The sequence below is a fragment of the Amphiprion ocellaris genome, chromosome 18 (assembly GCF_022539595.1).
Source record: "Amphiprion ocellaris isolate individual 3 ecotype Okinawa chromosome 18, ASM2253959v1, whole genome shotgun sequence".
Lineage (NCBI taxonomy): Eukaryota > Metazoa > Chordata > Actinopteri > Pomacentridae > Amphiprion > Amphiprion ocellaris.
Genome location: NC_072783.1, coordinates 29,430,868 through 29,450,111, shown reverse-complemented (window position 1 = coordinate 29,450,111; position 19,244 = coordinate 29,430,868). Strand labels below are relative to the sequence as shown.

Sequence of the window (19,244 nt, the reverse complement as noted above, 5' to 3'; positions counted from 1 at the left end):
CAGGCTGTCTTATTTGAAGTCAGGGGAGGCTGGCTGGGAGGGGGTAGAGTTGTTGTGCGGTTTTAAAAGTTTAGCCCAGCTGCTAAAGATAGCGCAGGCTGATGTGAGTTGAGCTTAAGTGGCACTCTTTACATGGATGCGTCCTGTGTTTGGGTGCTCAAGTATGCACACACAGTCCATGTCAAAGCCCAAGTCGCCGATCCTCAGTCAATTTAGCGATGCCAGAGGAGCCCTGCTGAAGTCGATGTGATCCCTGTGTGCATACAGTGTAACCAGGAGAGGATAGAGAGGCAGGGGTCAGGGAGTGTATGTTTGTGTGTGTGTGTGTGTGTGTGTGTGTGTGTGTGTGTGTGTGTGTGTGTGTGTGTGTGTGTGTGTGGTGGGGTCACGATGGGCTGAATAGAGGCTGCTGTTTTAACTCTGATTTTATGTGTGGTTTTGTTTGGACTCCTGAGGTTTGGTTTCCTTTGGACAGTGTCCAGAGACTACAAGGCCTGCTTCTCCTCAGCTCTCGTGTGAGGCCGACGTGAAGGGCCCTGCAAAGCCCCGTGATTGGATTTCAGTCCTGATCTGGTTGTTTTGCGTTGTAAACAGGACATTAAAGACAGGCGAGATGGTGAGCTAATGAGTTTTTGTGTCAGCGTGTGCAGTGGGTTAGGCGGCGGCGGTGGTGGGGTGTTTGTGCGGTTTCTTCAGCTTCACCCCCTGCATCCTCCAACGTGGTATCGCACACCCAGCGAAGAAGAGGAACTAAAACCCCCTGTAGTACCCTGATGACATACTGTATTCACACAAACACGCAACTGAAAGAGACATCAGCGTGGTTTACTGAGTGTTGGCTGGATGGTGTCTTGCAATACTTCCGCCCAGAGCTTTGGGAAGAAAAAAAAAATCCCTCTTGTTTCCCCAAACAAAAATAACCATTTTAATTACTATGGTTGTGCTATGGTGCAGCCACAGCATGGCTGGTAGGACCCGGCTGAGGTGGCACTGGCCGCTGGGGATGGGGACGAGGTCTGGGCCGGCCTCCAGGGAAATTACAGGGCGGTGTTTGAGTTGTTGAGGGAGGGGGACTGAGTCCGTCCTCCAATCCCTGCTGTCAGCCCGGAGAGCTTCTGTTTGCAGCGAGAGAGCTTCTCTCCGTTTCATCTTCACCCTCTGGAGATAATTGGAGTTGTACTCTGTGTAAACATGTTTTTTTTGTTTCAAAGTTAAGTTTCAGCGTTTCAGTCAGAGGACCTGTGTATCTGCCCAGCATGCAGAAAGAAAAGGTTTTTTTTTTTATTTCGCTACATTTTTAAAGTGAACTCAATTTTTATTTTCTGTTGTTTCTTTCATTAATATGCTTCTGTTTTCTCTCTAACCTCTTCAGCCATCTCTCGTCTACCCTTTTTTTTCCCGCCTCCCTCCCTTCCACCCAGCAGTCCCTCCCGTCTCTCCCTTTCCTCTCTCAGTATGTGCTCTGATTACCTCTCCAAACTGGCAATAAGTTGATTGCTTTACAGAGATGATGTAAGCCTCTGCCCTAGGGTACATCAGGTTGGATTTCTCCCGCTTTATCTTGTAAAGCCTAAATTAACAGCTGGTTTGGTTGGAGTTCTCCTGGATCTGACTAAAGGATTAGGCTTGGTTCTCATGCGAGTCAATCCGGTTTGATTTATTGCAGGTCTATCAAAAAAGATCAATGGGAGTCCTTTTGAAAGTAAATCCTTAATCGCTCTTTGCACTTACGTGTCATCATTGTGAATTTTTTTCCTCCCTTCCAACTCTTGCTCTCTTGCTCTCTCCTTTCTACATTTCTCACTCCCTAATTCTTATTCTTTCCTTACACCGCTGCCCTGTCTGTTTTTATTTTTTTCTCTCCTCCTATACCCCACCCAACCCAGTCTGTGGTAGCTATCTGCCCTTGTCGATGATATCTTGGTGAATTGCTGGATAGATTTTTCTCTGTTCTCATTAGTTGTCCATTGGGGCGAGGCAGCAGCCCCGAGTGGAGCTTTAGCATCCTCTGGTTGTGATCACAACCGGAGTAAGACCCTGCTGCTGCCACTCACCTAAACTTGCCCTTTTTGTTTCTCCACCCAAAGCCTGTCGCTCACCTCTGGAACCCAAGTTTACCCATAAAGTTGAAGAATTCATCTTTGATTCTGCAAGTCAGTATTGGGCATCACAAGCTCCTCCCTTGAGGCTGAAATAGTCATACTGGTGGAGGGAATGATGGAGCATTGGTTGTAGTATGAAGCTTGTTTACATGTGATGCTTCCTCAAAATGACAGAATCCACTGCTTTTTCATTGCCCTTCTGATGACATTTGGTTCTTCTAATTTCACTTCTCTTTTGAAAGTGAGCAAGTTTCTAGAACAGATTGGCAGATATTAGCGTTTGGGAGACACTGTTTGTTGGAATTTAAGTAGAAAACTACAAATGAGAAACGCCTAAGGTGGTTTCTGTCAAATAATGCAGTTTTGTCCATAGATCTCCAATGTCTGATGGACTCTAGTTGTTCTGCCTCATCATTCTCCTCTTGCCTAGATTCATGCTAGCATGAAGCATTTGCTAAACCAAATCCAGTAACATAATCCCAACTTTCACTCTGGAATGCTTATTTTCTTGCACATATGTCGCTGTCGACAGAGCTCTCAAACAACACCCTGCAGCATGAAGCATATTTTCTTCCAGACATACATAAAGCCACTTGGCAGCTTCTGTTCTTTTTCTCTCCACTTTTTCTTCTTTCTCTTATTTCTCCATCAACAGGGCTCATTATATATTATCTACAATATATCACCAGCACCTCCTCCACTCCTCATGTTTCCCCCCTTTCCCTCCTCCATCTCTCAATGCCACGACTCTCGAGGAATCTATGTCTTGAAGAACATACAACCAACGCCACTGACAGAAGACTGGATGGATGGACAGGCCTGCTTTGATGGTAGCCCTTTACTTGCCAACATCCATATTTATCTTCGGAGTCCCCGTTTTTTTCTCCGACGTGGGGGCGAAGTGAGGTGAAATGGGCTCGTGTCGTGAATCCAGGTGCGTCCTCTTGGCAAAGCTGGTTGGCTGGCAGACCTGGGGATGGGAAGTGTGGGAGGGGCTCCGGAGGTGGGAGACTGGGAGTGAGAGAGAGGGAGAGGGGGGTGAGATCGACGGGATACGTGGGAAGGAAGGGCTTGCTGTCAGCCAGCTGGACCTCTTAATCCTACAGCCTTGGGGAAAGGGTGTGTGAGTTTGTGTGTCTCTGCCAGAGTGTGTGTGTGTGTGTGTGTGTGTGTGTGGATTGTGTTTGTCTCGTAGAGATTTGTCAATTTTAGCACACCTCTGCTCCACTCTTTGGCCCAGCTGAGCCCACAATGTGTGTGTGTGTGTGTGAGTTGTGTTCTGTTGTGAGTGTCTCTGCTCCAGCGAGACACAACCAGGATTTCATGTGCGCTGTGTTTACTGTAGTCCTCTCTTTTAACGGCACACTGTATATTTATGTCAAGACGACACAGCCTCTCGCCCCCTTGATGTCGGAGTGGAGCTGAGGGGGAGTTTGGGCGGGGGAGTTGTGAGGGGCAACAAACACTTCCAGCTACCCTCCTTCTACCCCACCCCGTCCCATCTCCTTCCCTGCCTACATGCCCGGCCCCTCTGAAAGGGCCTGCAAACTTGCTCTACGTCACGCTGTAACTAACCGGCTGATTGCGTCACCCCTCTTGTCATTCATTAGACACAAAACATACTATTTAGCCACATTCCATGCAAGCTTCCTCTCTCCCTTTTCCTCCCCCCCTCTCCCTCTTTCTCTCTCTCCCTGCCCCACTCTCTCTCTCTTTTGGCGTAGACTTTTGCATATATAACAGGCTGGCAGGCTAAGAGCTTGGGACTTCCCCACGCCACACTCCAAGCCTTTGATCCTTTGCTTTGGAGGTAACATCAAAAGGAGAGGCATAGAAAGGCAGCTACTACTGTGAAGTTCAATGTTCAACTTGATGGCTTGGCTGAGGGCTTTTTTTTCTCTCCTCTCTCCTCCTCTCTCTCTCCTCCTCTCTCTCTCTCTCTCTCTCTCTCTCTCCCCCCCTCCTCACCCTCCCTCACCTCACCTCCCTCCTCCCGCTGCTCCCTCGATCCCTTCGCTGCATCCCTTAGCTGACAAAAACACACAGTTTGTAGCCGAGGATTTTTTTCTTCGTTCCTCTGACCTCACCTCCATAGAAAAACCTAGCTGACATAAAACAAGATCCCATCCCCGTAAAAAACTCAGGTGCATGCGAGGTGTACACAAAGATTCAGGCGTTTTTCTGTTTTGGCTGTGAGGTAAAAAGGTGCAGATCCAGCGGCCTGGTCCTTCTTCTTTTCTCTGCTTCTGTGTGGGTAACGTGCAGCATCCTATATTGCAGCTTGTTGCATCAATACCAAGCCGGGCCCTTCGCTGCAGCGGTGGTAGATAGGTTAGCGGGAGGAAAGGGGCATCATGCCGTATTGTTTTTCTGCACATCTGCCCCGTATGGATACATCTTTGAGCTGGATATATGGTCACTCGGATAACTTCATAAACCCCTCAAACCATGCGAGGGTGTCTCCCATTATCTGTCATTTCTCAAACCATCACACGTTGCTGTGAATGACCTGCTGTGTGGAGGTTAGACTGGAGCAGCGCTGCTATTTCTAGCTGTCTTTTGCCCACTTGCTTTTGCTATTTGTGTCACTTTTCATGTGTGCAACCCAATGCAGCGCGATCAATGTCACCCGAGAGTGATTGTCTATTCGTTGTTATTGCTGCTTTTGAATAAAATCCTCCCTCCCTCCGAGTGGCGACCAGCGTTTCTCTCCAACTTCCAGCTTGTCCGCTCAGAAACGCATTTTCTGACGTCGTTTCGAAGAGGCCTGACCCTCACTGGCTTTTTTTTTCTCCTCCGAATGTCAGGAAATGCTCAGAGGATGAGAAAGACATTCTCTCAGCTCTTTTTTTTCCTCCTCCAGCTGCTTTGGTTGCTGTGTTGACACGGGGCACGTAAAAGCTCGCAATCACTCGTTCACAGGAAAACAACCATTTTCATAATGAACGCCTCGACTGTGTTTCTTATATGCAAGCTCTCTAAATTAAGCAAGAATCAGATGAAGCCATGCATTCCAGGTCAAAGACAGTTTTTTTTTTCCTGTGGTGTTGTCAACTGTATTTAAATGACACAGACTTGATAAGGCGATCTAGAAAGCTGAGGTGCTCCACTAAATGCTTTTTCGTCCTTTATGAGCTTCCCTGTCTGACTGTGCCAATTAGCAAAGGCGTGTGGCCGGCTTTTCTTCTCCTCTTTTTTTCCTCTTTATCCTCCTGCTCTGACTCTCTTTCTAGATAGACGCTCTCTCTATCATGCACACACACACACACACACACACACACACCAAGCACACATTTGGTGTATCATTAGCTTAGTGTGCGGGGAGGCGTGCGAGCCTGGGCTCTCTCCTGCCTTATCTCCATGTCAATCACAGCGTGTGTGTGAACATCAGTTGTAATGATCTCCATCCAGCCTGTCGGTGCGTGTTAGCGCCCGGCTTCCCTCGCCCCCGGAGCAAGCCGTTCCCCAGCTAATAGATGCAAAATTAAGCTGATCAATAGATGGCCTCAGCTCATTATTGACATGTTATCACGGCGTGGGATTTTTGTCCGGGGGTTTTTATAACAGAGCTAGCCAGAGATGCAAGAAAGGAGGAGCAAAAAGAAGAAGAAAAAAAAGTTAGCTATTTTCCTCCAAATGGCTCAGGCCACTTTATTTCAGGCCCTGCAATGATATTACATTAAGCTAATTTATTCTCACTCAGTTTTTAGGCATGTGATGTTTTAGATAGTACAGCCTCTGCTGGATGTGTAATCATCGGGCTCAGTGGTCGGAAATGAGATGGAGACTTTGTAAAACGGCATATTAAAGATTCATCAATAATTGGCATGTGTGCTGCTTGTTTGTGCCGTGTGGGAGGGAGGGAGGGAGGGAGGGGGGGTGGGCTCTTATGGACGGATCACCACGTGATTGAGCTAAGTGGTAATTAACGATGAGAGAGGTGTGCACGCATTTTTTTTTTTTTAAAGCCTCTGGTTGCAGCTCTAGTCTGGAGGATGCATGTGCTGCTGCATGTCAGGGGAAGGTGGGCGATGCGGAGGGTGAAGTTGGGGGGTGACAGAGTTGATTTGGAGGTGAGCGCCGGGGCCATGTGGTCAGGTCGTGGAGGGATGAGGGAGGGAGGGGTGACTGTGGCCTTCGTCACACAACCGCCTCCCCTGACCCTCTTCAGGTCTTATTGTCTTGGAAGCATCACCCATTTTAATGAGCTCCAATAACCAAGTCCTTATTACTTATTTATTCATTAAGCTACCCTGGCAAAGCGGCAGTACCCCACTGTGTGAGTGTGCATGTAATTGCTTGTGTGGGATTTTTTTTTTCTTCTGTCTTTCATGCACGATATCATAGTAAATACCGTGTTTCGTAACAGCAATAATAAGTTGGGTTAAAGCTAATTGAACCTAAAATAGATAGCTTAAAGCCGATGAATTACCCTAGTTGGTTGGGTTACAAATCCATAACCTGAAACCATATTTGAGATTTGAGTTGAAACCCTTAAAATCCTGGGCTTTAGGTATGCTGAGGGAGTAGGCCTCATGAATATGGAGGCTGAAGTGCTTCAAGGTGTATGTGCAAGAGTGAGAGAGACACACCAAACAGGCTGAATGTTTGTTGGTTTCGTATGATTCCTCGTTTTTTTGTGGGGATTAATTGCCTGTTGGTATGTGTGTGTGTGATGCCTTTGACATAATGCTTTCTGATTGATGAATATGCGTAGGTGGAATTGTGTGATAGCATGTAGTGTTTTCAGAATATCGGAAGTCTTTGTGAAGCCTGAGAGTGTACACATTCTCTCCCTCTGAGGCATGTTTCATAGCTTCCTTATATCCAGTCTACCGTTTAACTAATTCATAGTGAACTCTCGCAGAACAAAACCAGACACCCAACATCAAGGGCAGCGTTCAACTCTCCTCCAGCACAATACCAAATACAGCATTCTCCAGCAGAACGTGGGCGCTGCAATCAGCTTACTTTTCTCCCTTAGCAGAGCTCAGCTGCTGTTCACCTTTTTAACTCTCCCCTCCACACCCCTAAGCCTGCTTCCTGCAAACAAAGGTAAGCGTGTAGTGAGCGTACAAGTTGCCCAGCCCCTTCCCCTCCCACCCCCCGGCCTGGCCTTGTGTAAGGGGCTCAGACACACCTAGGCCCGCAGACGTGCCTGTTCACCTCCATGTAGCCTCTAAGTAGGTCAGTGTGTGCGAGACTCCAGCTAGGAAGGCGATCTTTGCCCTGTCATTCCGTCTGCGCTTCCACCCAGCTGAGGGTCTTGGACTGATGACCATTAATAATGATGCTAATTAAATCACAGTGTCAGAATGCATGCAAAGCATAATTGCTGTGAACAGTCGGACTAAGTGAACAGTTCAAGCAGATGTTTACATGGGTCTCAATAGCACTGTGTTGTCTCTCCACACCATGTTAAAGGCAACTGAACTTGCTGTATTACCCCTTAAGACATTTAACCATTCATCCAAGAAACTTATTCGTTCTCAGATGAACAGAACAGAAGATCATTCATGAAACAAAACCAGTTAATCCAGTTGCCTTTGACATCTTCTTCATTACACGGATGACTGAAGTACTGTGGCTTGTTTATCATCTTGGCTTGATAGAGCACCTGAACACAAGGATTATGCTTTAGCTGCAATATAAAGTGATGTTTTGCTGTCACGCCAAAAAATTAGATTTATCAATGCTGCTCTAATCTGCTGATATCTTTACAAAATCGCTAAATTTCCATCATTTTTTTGATTTTCAACTTTACAGCGCTTCATGGGCCATGGCATCAGCAAAATAAACCAAATCTGAGCTTACAATCATGATATTTCATCAAAATCACTTTATTCCACATCACATTTAAAAAACTGCCTGATGTAAATCATTTGCTCTGACCAAATTCTGCAAAAAACGTTGCTCCTCAGCATGACTGAGAAGCCAGTAATGACTCAGCTGAAACCAACAGTCATGTGACAGAAATTCTCTGACTTCCAGCTGGACTGGGCTGAACTGCAGGCTGTTCTTTAAACAGAACAGATAGGAGACAAATGGAAACAAATTAAAAATGTAGCTTGTAAAGCATCTATAATATACAGAGTTACATTTTATATATTATATTATATACATATTAGTAACACCTGTGGGCACGTGGGAGAATGTTGCACATATTGATTCCAGGTGTTTTATGTTTTTGTATATTCAACTTTCATTTTTTTAAAGTTTTTTTTATGAGCTATGGCGTTATGCATTTTTCATATTGACAAAAAGACAGTTTTGAATTGTCTCTGCTTCTAACAATGACGTTGCTGTTTCCATAGAGGTGCAGAGTTTTATTGTGCTGTGAAAAACGAGCCCACAGTGAATAAAAATGTGACAGGAGCAAAAACGCCCAGAGACCGTTTAGACAGCAGTTTAAACCTAGACATCTTTTTAGCTTATGTAGATAAGTGTACAGAAATACCAAGAATAGACTACTCTGTTAATTGATAAATTTGACCTAATTCAGTTTTATTTACTGTCATTGCAGTACTCAAAGATTTCAGCATTATAGCACGCAGTTTGTCGCCTTAATAATTATGGAAGCCAATGAAAGCACCCCAGAGCCTGAGTTCTATTTGTATCTGAGTACAGGAAAGTGTAAGAGTCACTCAGATAGAAGAGCAGCGAGTACAGCTCTGTGAAGCCGGAGAAACACCTGAAAGAAGAGGCATTCTGCCGCAGAGCCTGATGCTAAAGGTGCCAGAGTGCCTGTTCATTAGCGGGGCTGATGGAAGACTAGCCATCTCCTGCTGGCCTTCACCCTCGCTGCCGCTATTTATAGAGCAGCCGAGAGATACTCTTAATGACACAGGACAGCGGTGAAGGGGGAAGACGGGGGTGCAAAAGTCAGAAATGGAACGCTGTTTACTTTCTAAGACTTGCTGAGAAGTTGGCGTATTTTGGAATGCAGTTGTGTCATCCTCACACTTCCTTTGAGAACTTTATGGGTACATCCGTGTGTGTGTGTGTGTGTGTGTGTGTGTGTGTGTGTGTGTGTGTGTGTGATCTTTGCTACATTCGGACACCATCTAATCCATTTATTTAAAGGTAGTGACTGGATTTCTACTGACCGTTTGACTAGTGGATAATTTTGTCTGCTTGTGATTGTTACAGAAAAATGTGTCAGGTATGTGTTGTGCAATCCTTTGAAACTTTCCGGTCAATCAGCTGGTGTTTGAACAGCACATTTGTCCACACCTGCTAAGTCAACAGTGTCAGAGCAAAGCCATACTTATCTCATGAACCTGTGTTTAAGAGAGCGAAACTAACTTCTAGAACAGGCTTGATAAAAATCAAGTGTTCGTCGAAAGAAGTCCTAAAGAAAGGACACAAAACGTATCTTTATTTTTTGTCAAAGGCTGAGATATTTTGAACAATAGTAGTTTCACAAGCCTATTTCTACAGCCTCATTTTAAGGGGTGAGCAAAGTCTGAGTTGGGTGGAGAGAAGGAGATTTCACGTGCACCTTCCCCCTGTGGAAGAAGAAAAAAAAAGCTTATATGAAAGTGTCAGGTTGAGTTTTTCTGCAAGAAAAAGAGAGAGAAGGGGAGTTTGAGGTTGAGGTGGAGATTGTTGGCAAAGGGGGTAGGGGTAGGAGGTGAGGAGGGGAGGTTTTGGATCAGGGGGCGGCCCCAGTGCTGTCAGGGCCAGTGGAACCCCCAAGCGGTTCTGGCTTTGGAGTAAATATGGGCCCAGCGGACCCCTTCCCGCCCCAGGGCACACAAACCCCAGGCCTTCCCACATTTCACTTTTATTTTCCTGGTTGCAAAACGCCTCTGGCTATCAGAGCAGGTGGGGTGCTTTTTTTCTTTAATATTTACTCATAAAATGTGCATTAGTAGAACTAAAGCAGCCATGATGGGCCCTCTTGTGTTGGCTAACTTTCTCTCAGTTTTGTCGAGGAATTCTTGCACTGCTTCCATTCTCTTTACAGTAAAACCATTCCTCCAAATACATAGATTGTATGCAGAAATAGACACAATAATGTATGATGTTGCTGTTTTTTTTTTTTTTGTTTTTTTTACCAATAAGATTTCAACGGGCTGGCTCCCTCAATTAGAGAAAATTACTTTCCCTTCCCCAATAAATCATGTGTTTACATAAGCATGCGCTCGCCTCTTCTGTTGCACCTGCGAGGACAAAGACTGCGAGCATTATCCGCAACAGATCAAGACAATACGCTCAGCTCTCATTTTTAAAGGGATAAAACTGTAGTCAAACTGGATGGACTAATCTTTTAAGCTCGGTGCAGTTTACTTACAGAGCTTTGAATGGGCTCCTCTTACTAGCCTTGATCATTTCAGACTTAAATAAAGCTCTTTATAGTAGTGGTCTGATTGGTGTAATCTGCAAGCTGTCAAGCCCATCTCTGAGCACGCTCCCTGAGGAGCTCCCGGGCCGGCCGACCACGGGATGTTCAAATATGGGGGAGAGCATTGTTGTTCAGGTGTGAATCAGTGAGTAAGCATGTACAATATGTCAGGGTGGGGATTGGAGGGGGGGTTTACTGTGAATGTACATGTGGTATCTGTATACGATGCCCGTGTAGAGCTATGTCATGTCTGTGATATGAAGCGGCCACAGATGGCCCAAAGATCTGCTGGACTCTCTGGAGCAACACCCAGCATCCATATGCTGACTCTAAACCCAAGCTGCTATCTGTCTGTCTGTCTATCTGTGTCTGCCCCTCCATCCGTTCTCACATTGCTCACATGGCTGACATGCTTGATGCAGGCCCTAGCGTTCCTCATCATTTGTCTCCTGATCGCCCTGCTGGGAAGTCGACCAGTGTTTGGGCGCTACATTGGCACATAAGGAACTCTGTTTGTTTGATTGGTCTTGAGCCCTCTGCTCTTAATCCAAAACAAAGCGAACAAGCTGTGCGGTGGCTGGCGCTCCCAGCCGCTGGTCCGCATGTGATAAACACATCAGATTTGATGGAAAAGAAGCTGGTTGTTGACAACTCTGTCCTTCACATTAAACACACACAGAAAACAATCAGGAGTAAGACTTCTCCTCTTTGTTTGGTTAATGCTTCATAGGATGCAGGAAAAAATGGTTTATTTTTGGAGCGAGTGCAGCAGCGGTACCAGGGAGGCCAAATTGCTTCTGTGCCAGCTTGTTGAATTAGTAACATCAATGGTGGAAGCTGCTGCAGTGTGGATGTGTGAGGATGATGTGTGAATGCCCCCCGCCTCAGTTTGTCTGTAGCCTGCTTACCCCTTTTGCAACAAGCTGTGACACCGGGACCAGGCCCCAATGCTTGATTTCACTGCGATGACAGCCAGTGTGGATCTGGGTTAACACTCTTCAGCTTCTAACATGCCAAACGTTGATACAGCAGCAGTCAGTCATGTTTTGGTTGACTGATCCAGTATGCAAATTCTCAAACATAGTAGCAAAATAACAATGAAACAAGTAATCAATTGAATTTGATTTGCTAGAATGACTGAGTCTTGGTTCTGGATTCCTCAGAGTGAGAACATTCTTGGGTTTGTTGTTCAGACATCAGCTTGGGATCTCTACAAATTCCAGCAAATCTGACGTATTTATAGACTTATGCTCTTTATTAGATAAAATAATCAATAATGAAATTAATTATAGGTTGCAGCCAATGTGAACAACCCCACCCCCCCTCCGTCACCAGTCCCCTCCTTGTGCTTGGGAAAGCAGTCAACGACAGCAAAATCAGGACAGTGAGGGCGAGTTCATCCCTCTGTAAGGATTTAGAGGACTCCCTTGTCTTTCACTTCATCAGAGACAATTGAGTCATTCAGCTCCCATTGTGGGGCCGGCCGGGTGAGGAGGGGCGCAGCGTAGGGGGGGAAAGAGAACAGGGGGACGTGGCTGAAAAGGGAGAGGGGAGAAGGAGTAGGCTGCACAACCCCAGAGCCGGAACACAACCGCTGGGCGACTCTTCCAGGGCGGGTGGGGGTCCGACGAGAGGAGCTGGTTAGTGTTTGTGTGTGTGGGAGGGGGGGCAGCAGGAGAGACAGGGGAGAAGAGAGAGTTATCCTGGAACTCCGGAGCAATTTGTCACATTGGAATGGCTCTTGAGTTACACGGGGGGCCCCCTCATAGCCGGAGAGTTTTCAGGTCGCAGAATGAGTGGAACAGGGAGGGGCTTGGAAGCAGCCGAGAGAGGGGGTCGGAGGTCACGGCCTACTCAAGCCCAGGCAGTGTGTCCGTTAGCAGGCCAGACAGGCGGGCGGAGAGAGAGAGAGAGAGAGAGAGAGAGAGAGAGGCAGGAGGCCAAGGAGGGGGTGGTCGGGAAGCCCGGTGCTTGCCAAGGCTCCGTTTTCCTCAGCATGCTTATAAAATCTGCAGGAGAGATTAGTGTGTGAGAACATTTGCAATAGCGGGGCTGAAGTGGAGCCACTTGTCAGGACATGCGCTCCAAAACCTCCCCCACTACCACCACGCCTCCTCTCCCTGGTCTATTTGGTGTCTGGCTACCCCGTTGCCACACTCAGGGGTGTCACCTTCACGCTCCTTACCCACCTCCTCAGAATGTCCTCTTCCCGGCTGCAGCTGTGTTTAAATATTTGTGAGCATGTGCAGGACTTTCCCATGACATGATTCTCAGTCGCCCCTTTCCCCGTCTTTCTAGTCCATCTTTGCACCATTGGACACTGTCTTGAATTACCTCATAGATGACAGCAGCCCCGTCACTCTCCTCCTCCTCCTCTTTTACTGTTACACCCTCCTCCTCCTCCTCCTCCCCTCTTCATGGCAATTAATACCCAGTGTGGGGGGTCCATAAAAACCCACAAGACCTCAACTCTGGAGTTTTTACAACCTTTCCTTTTTCCACTCAGAGGACATACAAACAAGCATAAACAAACCCGGTTTTTAGCAGTAAAAAGCCATCTTTGGGCCATAAATGAGTGTTAGTGGTGGAGAAAGACCAGGCAGCAAACTGTTTTTTCCTTGCATGGGCTGTAACTGAGGACATGGAGTCAATAACTCCCTCCAGCGTCTACCACTGGCTGGCACCCCACAGTGAACTCTTCACTAATTACCACTGATTTAGACACAGTCTCAGGAAGGGTCGTGACACACTCACTCTCTGACCAGCACTGGCACACACACACACACACACACACACACACACACACTTTCAGACATGCATACAAACTAGTGGTCACCTTTGCAGGATTGCGAAGACACTGAATCCAACGTACCTGCATCGCCATAAAAGTGACAAACTGCTTCGCTCACTCTTTGCTTCATGGACTGTTTTAGAGGAATGGATGATGGTTGCACTTTTCTAAAACAGATCTTGTCACCAACATGTGACCCTGGGTTCAATAATTATGGAGACTCAGGTCTTACGTCATTATTGCAGAAAAGCACATGATCTCAATCAGTCGTGAAATTCAATTTAAGATGGTTGGAAGAGAAGAACAGCACTCCAGTGTTTAGATTTTTTGATCATGTTAAAGGTTTATGTCCAGATAGCATGATAGACCCACAATTTTTTATTTATTTTTTTTACATTTTAGGTAGTTTGTAATAAAGCAGCTCACACTATCTGGCCATTTTTTAATGAGTGTCTGTGGCACCGAGGTTCCAACATACTCCTGTTCCCCTCCTTTGCATTAATTAGCCAGCACCAGAGATTGCTCCTGTTCTTTTATTTAGTTTCTCGAGACAAACTGCTTTTACCGCTAGAACTTGGATGTGAAAAGACCTTTTAGGGCTTTTTATTTGATATATTTTAAATGAAACCTATTTAAACCAAAGCGGTTTGTTATTGCGTACATATACAAGGAGCTGCCTTCGTTTAGAAAGCCACTGAGGCGAAAATTTTAAAGTAATGAAACTGAAGCAGCCAGTTTAGCAAAGGTCATTGTGTTTTTTTTTTTTCACACACTGTGAGCTCCAACTCCACAGTAGTTTCCGTTCTTCAAATTTTTCGGCCCTTCACCTCACAGCTGAAACAGCTGCTGTGACCTCTTTCCCTCAAACTAGGTGGCTTTGACATTGATAAGCAGAGTTTGGACCACATACTGTAGCAAAGTCAACAGTCAGAGTCAGTGGCTGGGAATTCTGCAGAGAGTTTTGCTGTATGTTGAACAAATACTTTTCATTGTCATATTAATCTAGACAAAGTATTTTTTAATGACTGGCTACCCAGTCGTTTGTGCATTGTTTCCATGTTTTTTTTGGACTGAATGTATGAAGAGTTTTAGAAACAGGTACCAAGTCGTCCATTTTAAGTCACCACAGCTGATGTCATCAAATTAAAAAAAGGACTCCACCCAGTTTATTACACAGACAGATGTTTCTCATGACCCTTGTTTCTGCTTATCTGTTTTTCTGTGTGTGTGTGAGAGAGAGAAAGAGGGTGGGAGAAAGACAGGCAGACTTCTGATAGAGGCCAAGTCAATCATTTATGGGAGCAGTCAGGAGGTTTTTTAGAGGAGCGTGGTGAGACGCCACGCTTTACCCGCTTTATGGGTTCCAATAAAATTCTGACAACAGTCACATTTATGACATTAGGTCATCTTAAAGCCATAAGCTCAGTGCACAGTCCTAGCCCTACTTCTTCCCCTTAACTCCAAATACGTGACTCGGTGAAATTCCAAATCACGTAACTGCTGCTTAATTAAAAACAAATATATGCTTTAAAAGAATCTTTCTCACTTTGAAATTGAAGTTGTTTTTGGGGAGGTGCAAAGCATTTTAACATGCTGATAGTTTAAAGGTATTGCTAAGTTTCAATCGCTGTCTTTAGTTAAGCTTAAATAAACACTACAGTTAAAATATACAGATTTAATTCTGTGAAACCTCTGAACTCTAGCTGTTCTTGGGCATTTGTTTGCTCTTATCTATTTATGTCTCATGTTTTTACTCACTGTTAACTCTTTCACTGCAATACAAAGTCCTCCATGGAACCAGGATAACCATGGCTAGAAGTACAAAGAGTATGGTCCAGTTATAATGTCATACATCTTAACATGTATGACAGTTTTTCAAGCATCCACAGATGAAAGAAATGGTGGCTTTAGATATTTTCCTACTTGTCTCTGGCTTTCTATCAACACAGCCTGCAGTTCAGCAGAGAAGTCCTGAAATTTTTGTCACATAACCGTTGGTCGCTGCTGAGTCACTAGTGGCTTCTCAGCTCTGCCGTGGTACACAGAAATTTTTGTTTTTGCAGAATCTGGTTGGTACAAAATGTTTGGTTTTTTTGCAAATTTTAAAATGTGATGTGTAGAGTAAACTGATTTTGATAAAATACTACAAACACATATAAGTTCAAGAACCGAAAAGATGACAAGTAGATGATCCTTGTGTTGCTTTACAGTTTTTGGATAATTTTGGCAATTTTTAAGAAAAATAGGATGACTTTAAAACCTGCCAATGAGTTTGGGGCTTACTAGAAATTAGCTAAAAATGGCGACAGTTCTGGCTTGCCCTAAGCCAAGACTTTACATCTGTGATTAATTTCTGTTGTGAATGTTTTCTAGACTTTATAGCCCCTTATGGAGAAACCGGTGTACAAATTTAGATCTACGATGTGGTATTTTACAGTTCACTATGCTCTGAGTTGCTCTGTTACTGTCTTTTCTTTGGTTATATGTGGAGAGAGACGCTCTGGGGCTAAACTATTGATAGCTTTGAAGACTAATTTGAGAAAACAAAAATGAATAGAGCTTGGAGCCTTTTTACAAAAGTTTTGTGCCGAATTATTCTGAAAAACACAACAACATTGTGTGCACTCCTGCTGGACTCTCAGATGCATGCTTGAGGCCATCCCCACCCCTTCCACCATCCGCCTTAAGATCTTTATTTGCCTTTCCATGTTTTTGAGTCTCCACACCCATACACTTGTCAAGAAATGTCGTCTCCCCTTTTTTTGTCCTGTTTTTAATTTGTTCTTTTGGTTTTTGCTTTCTGCATTGTTAACATGTTTTGTTTCTTTCTTTCCATTCTGTTTCCTTTCTGCCATTCAGTACCTACAGATGAAATGGCCCCTGCTAGATGTTCAACCAGGAGGTCTTCAAAGTAGACAAGCACTTAAAGATGCCAGGTCCCCGTCACCGGCACACATCGTTGTAAGTAACACTCCGCTCGGTACTTTTCCTCTTCTTCTTCCCTTGTTCATGACAGAGAGAACAGAACACAAACAAACCCTGCTTTCCTTCCTTTCCTCGTCCGTTGTGACTGGATGCACACATTTGTTTGAGTCAGTTTTATGTGAACTTTTATGTGTGTGCATTTTGACAATGGGAGTTTTGTGGATCCCAGAAAGTAGAGCTTTTGTGAGCGAGTGATCAGGAGGCGAATGGCACTGGGGTTGGCCACTGTGGCAGGTGCAGTAGTTGGTCTTTGGACGGACATGTTACCTGTAATCTGCAGAGAAAATGATAACTCCCAGGCCACGCTTGCACTGAGCTGGATGATTATGGAAAACTGGCCTCACGTTGACAACTTTTTTCCTTTTTTTTTGCACGAGAATAAGCTCACGCTGGACTGCTAACATACTGTCTTTGAGGGAAGTGTGGGCGTTCCTTCTACATTGATTACACTATCCATGGAGTTGGAGAAGTACTCTGGCAGGAGAGTTGGCTGCACAGCCATAGGGGCATATGCAATACATACAAATAACAGAGCATCCACCCCAGGCATGTCAATATCTAAGAGGCTAACAGCTCTAGAATGAACAGCTGAATGTGAACTTAGTAGTTAGCCAAAGGCTTAAAGTTTTCAAGAGGTCAGCAGAAAGGTTGAACGTAGGGAGGTGTACGTATGTGGTCACAGGGTTAGCGAGTCAAGAAAATCAATGAGAGTGGGGATTGAGCAGAATTAGTGAGGTGACTGTTAATGCCCTAGGCCATTATTGGCACAGTTGTTACTTTTGTTTTGGAGACATATTTATATGAAAATAAAAATTTGAAAAGCGCTTAGCGATTTGAGAGTGAGAAGCCTTCCAAGTGTGTGTGCTGATGAATGCAGCATCCCCCGTGGTAACAGCTCGGCGTCGGAGCCAATAATTCACGTCGGGGCCTTTTTCGTTTACTGTGAAACAGCACAGTTGGTTGTCACCATGACTCTGGATCTCATACAGACGGTAGTGATGAATTTTATCGCGCAGATTACGCTGTCAAGACACGGTGTCCCTCTGAGTCACATTGGACATTTGATCAGTTCACTTACTTTTATGGTCCGTAATAAATACCATCTCAAACAGTTACTCAAAAGTTGGCAAACTCAGGCCTCCTTGGTATTTTGCCCGTTTAAGTTAAGCACATCTTAAAATAGCGGGAGTTGACAAGGCTGTTTATTTGAAACAGAAACCCTGTCAAAAGTTGTGTTTAAGACAAAGAGCTTGCGATGACAGTGTTATTCTGAACAAAACAAGCCAGGCTCAGGCCCTCCTTATCTTCCCCTGCGATGCTGGTGTTATTTTTATACCAAAGAGTTCAGTGGGCCTCTTCTTACTCTGTTATTTTAGGAGACGCTGAGAAAAAGAGTCCCAACTCCTATGAAGTCATTAAACCGGTCGTGGGCAGCAAAAAGCTGCAGGTAAATACTTGAGGTTTTATCCTGCTATGAGTCATATGGCTGTAAATACTTACCACCTCACATACGCATAAACTCCTGCCGCACAATTCACTTCACTGTGTGAAGGAAGTTTGAGAACTGCAGGGAAATGTTTGCTGCTCAAACTTGTAGCATTCCGGATGTCATAACACGATTTATTCACATCTCTGTGCGCTCAATGATGAATTAAGTGCAAAACTACTAATGGTAAAAACACGTTTTATAAATGTAAACATCTGTTTTTACAGCATGTGAAGGAAGCCGCGGTACAGCTCCAGTCAGTCCGTCAAGCATGCAACACTAACAGGCTTGGAACAAACAAGCAACACCAGCTATTCATCACAAAACAGAAAGTGGCTGTGGGGCAAAAACAGACTTGAAACAACAAAGATGGACAACCAGTCAGATGGAAAAAACAAGCTCGCTGGAGTACAGACTCATTCACAGCAGCGAAAACATGTAGCGACTGCACCTATTGGGCTAGATGAGAAGATAAGAGACATAAATTGGTGATAAGTAATAGGTTAGTGAGATGTAAAAACAAGCAAGCGAGTGAAAAACTGCCTATGCCCATTAAGAAAGAACAGAATCTTGAAATCTCAGTCATCTGGCAATTTTATGGTTCTCCCAAACTACTGAGTGAAGTCGTGCCAAGTGAAGGTGGAGCTCAGTTTGGAGTAAATTGGTTTAACGGTAGCAGAAAGTTGCAAGTGCTCCTGTGGACGGGGAATTTAAACATTTTTATTCACTAGTTATGTTAAAAATGCTGTTATGCTGCTTGGATCGATGTTAAATTTTGGCCATTGATGGATTTATGAGATGTGAAGTTGATCTCAAATGATGAGGTAATATTACGAGACGTGTTTGAATTCTAAAGGTTTTTTTTGTTTTACAAGATTTAATATCACAGTATCTGAACCCTCTTTTTTTCTTCAGGCTGTAGTTCTAAGCAGAAAACCAAAGCAGATTGCAGTGCTATTAAACGTATATAGTGATTAGTGCTGACATTGATCAGTATGAGAGAATATATTGTAATATTTGTGGTCATATTGCCCAACCCCAGTGTGATCTGTTTGATAGAGTACACAGGCTGGTAAGATCAGAGGCATTGCAGCATCGGCTGCATAGGCACACAACTGGCTGTTAGTACAAGTGATGAAATTGAATGTGAAATGCAGCTTGTATTGTTGGTGCTCCTTCCATCCTGCTCCAGCATCCACCTCTGACTGAGAAGGAAGTGTGATCGAATGTTTCCCTGGTTTGCATCATACTGGCTGTCGTTGATACAGAAAAGACAGATTACTATGAACAGCGTTGTGAATTCCAATGATAACCCCACACGGACTCCCGCAGGTGTCACTCAGTCGGTCAGGCTTTTTTTTGTGTGTGTTTTTTGTTTTAACAAGCTTGCATGTTCCGGTACGTGATCTCCTTATCGATGAATTGGGCTGTAAACGGTAGTCTCTCTTTGTTTACAAATGCAAGGAAATATTAAAGCACTTTGACCTGATGCCTGACGAGAGCGGTAGAATTGGCAGTGATAAGAAGCCGTTG

The 19,244-nt window shown here is 44.7% G+C and overlaps 1 protein-coding gene across 35 annotated transcripts in view; it reads left to right on the top strand.

The window, feature by feature from the left end:
* The window catches only part of tcf7l2 (transcription factor 7 like 2), a 91,503-nt gene that overhangs the window by 16,054 nt on the left and 56,205 nt on the right, over positions 1–19,244 (top strand). For 30 of the 35 annotated variants that reach the window (XM_055004373.1, XM_055004374.1, XM_055004371.1 and 27 more), the window contains exon 4: positions 16,100–16,201. The exons of the other annotated variants lie outside the window; for them this stretch is intronic. In XM_055004373.1, coding sequence (XP_054860348.1) covers positions 16,100–16,201 — 102 coding nt within the window. The remainder of the gene's footprint in view (positions 1–16,099; positions 16,202–19,244) is intronic. 35 annotated transcript variants of the gene reach the window in all.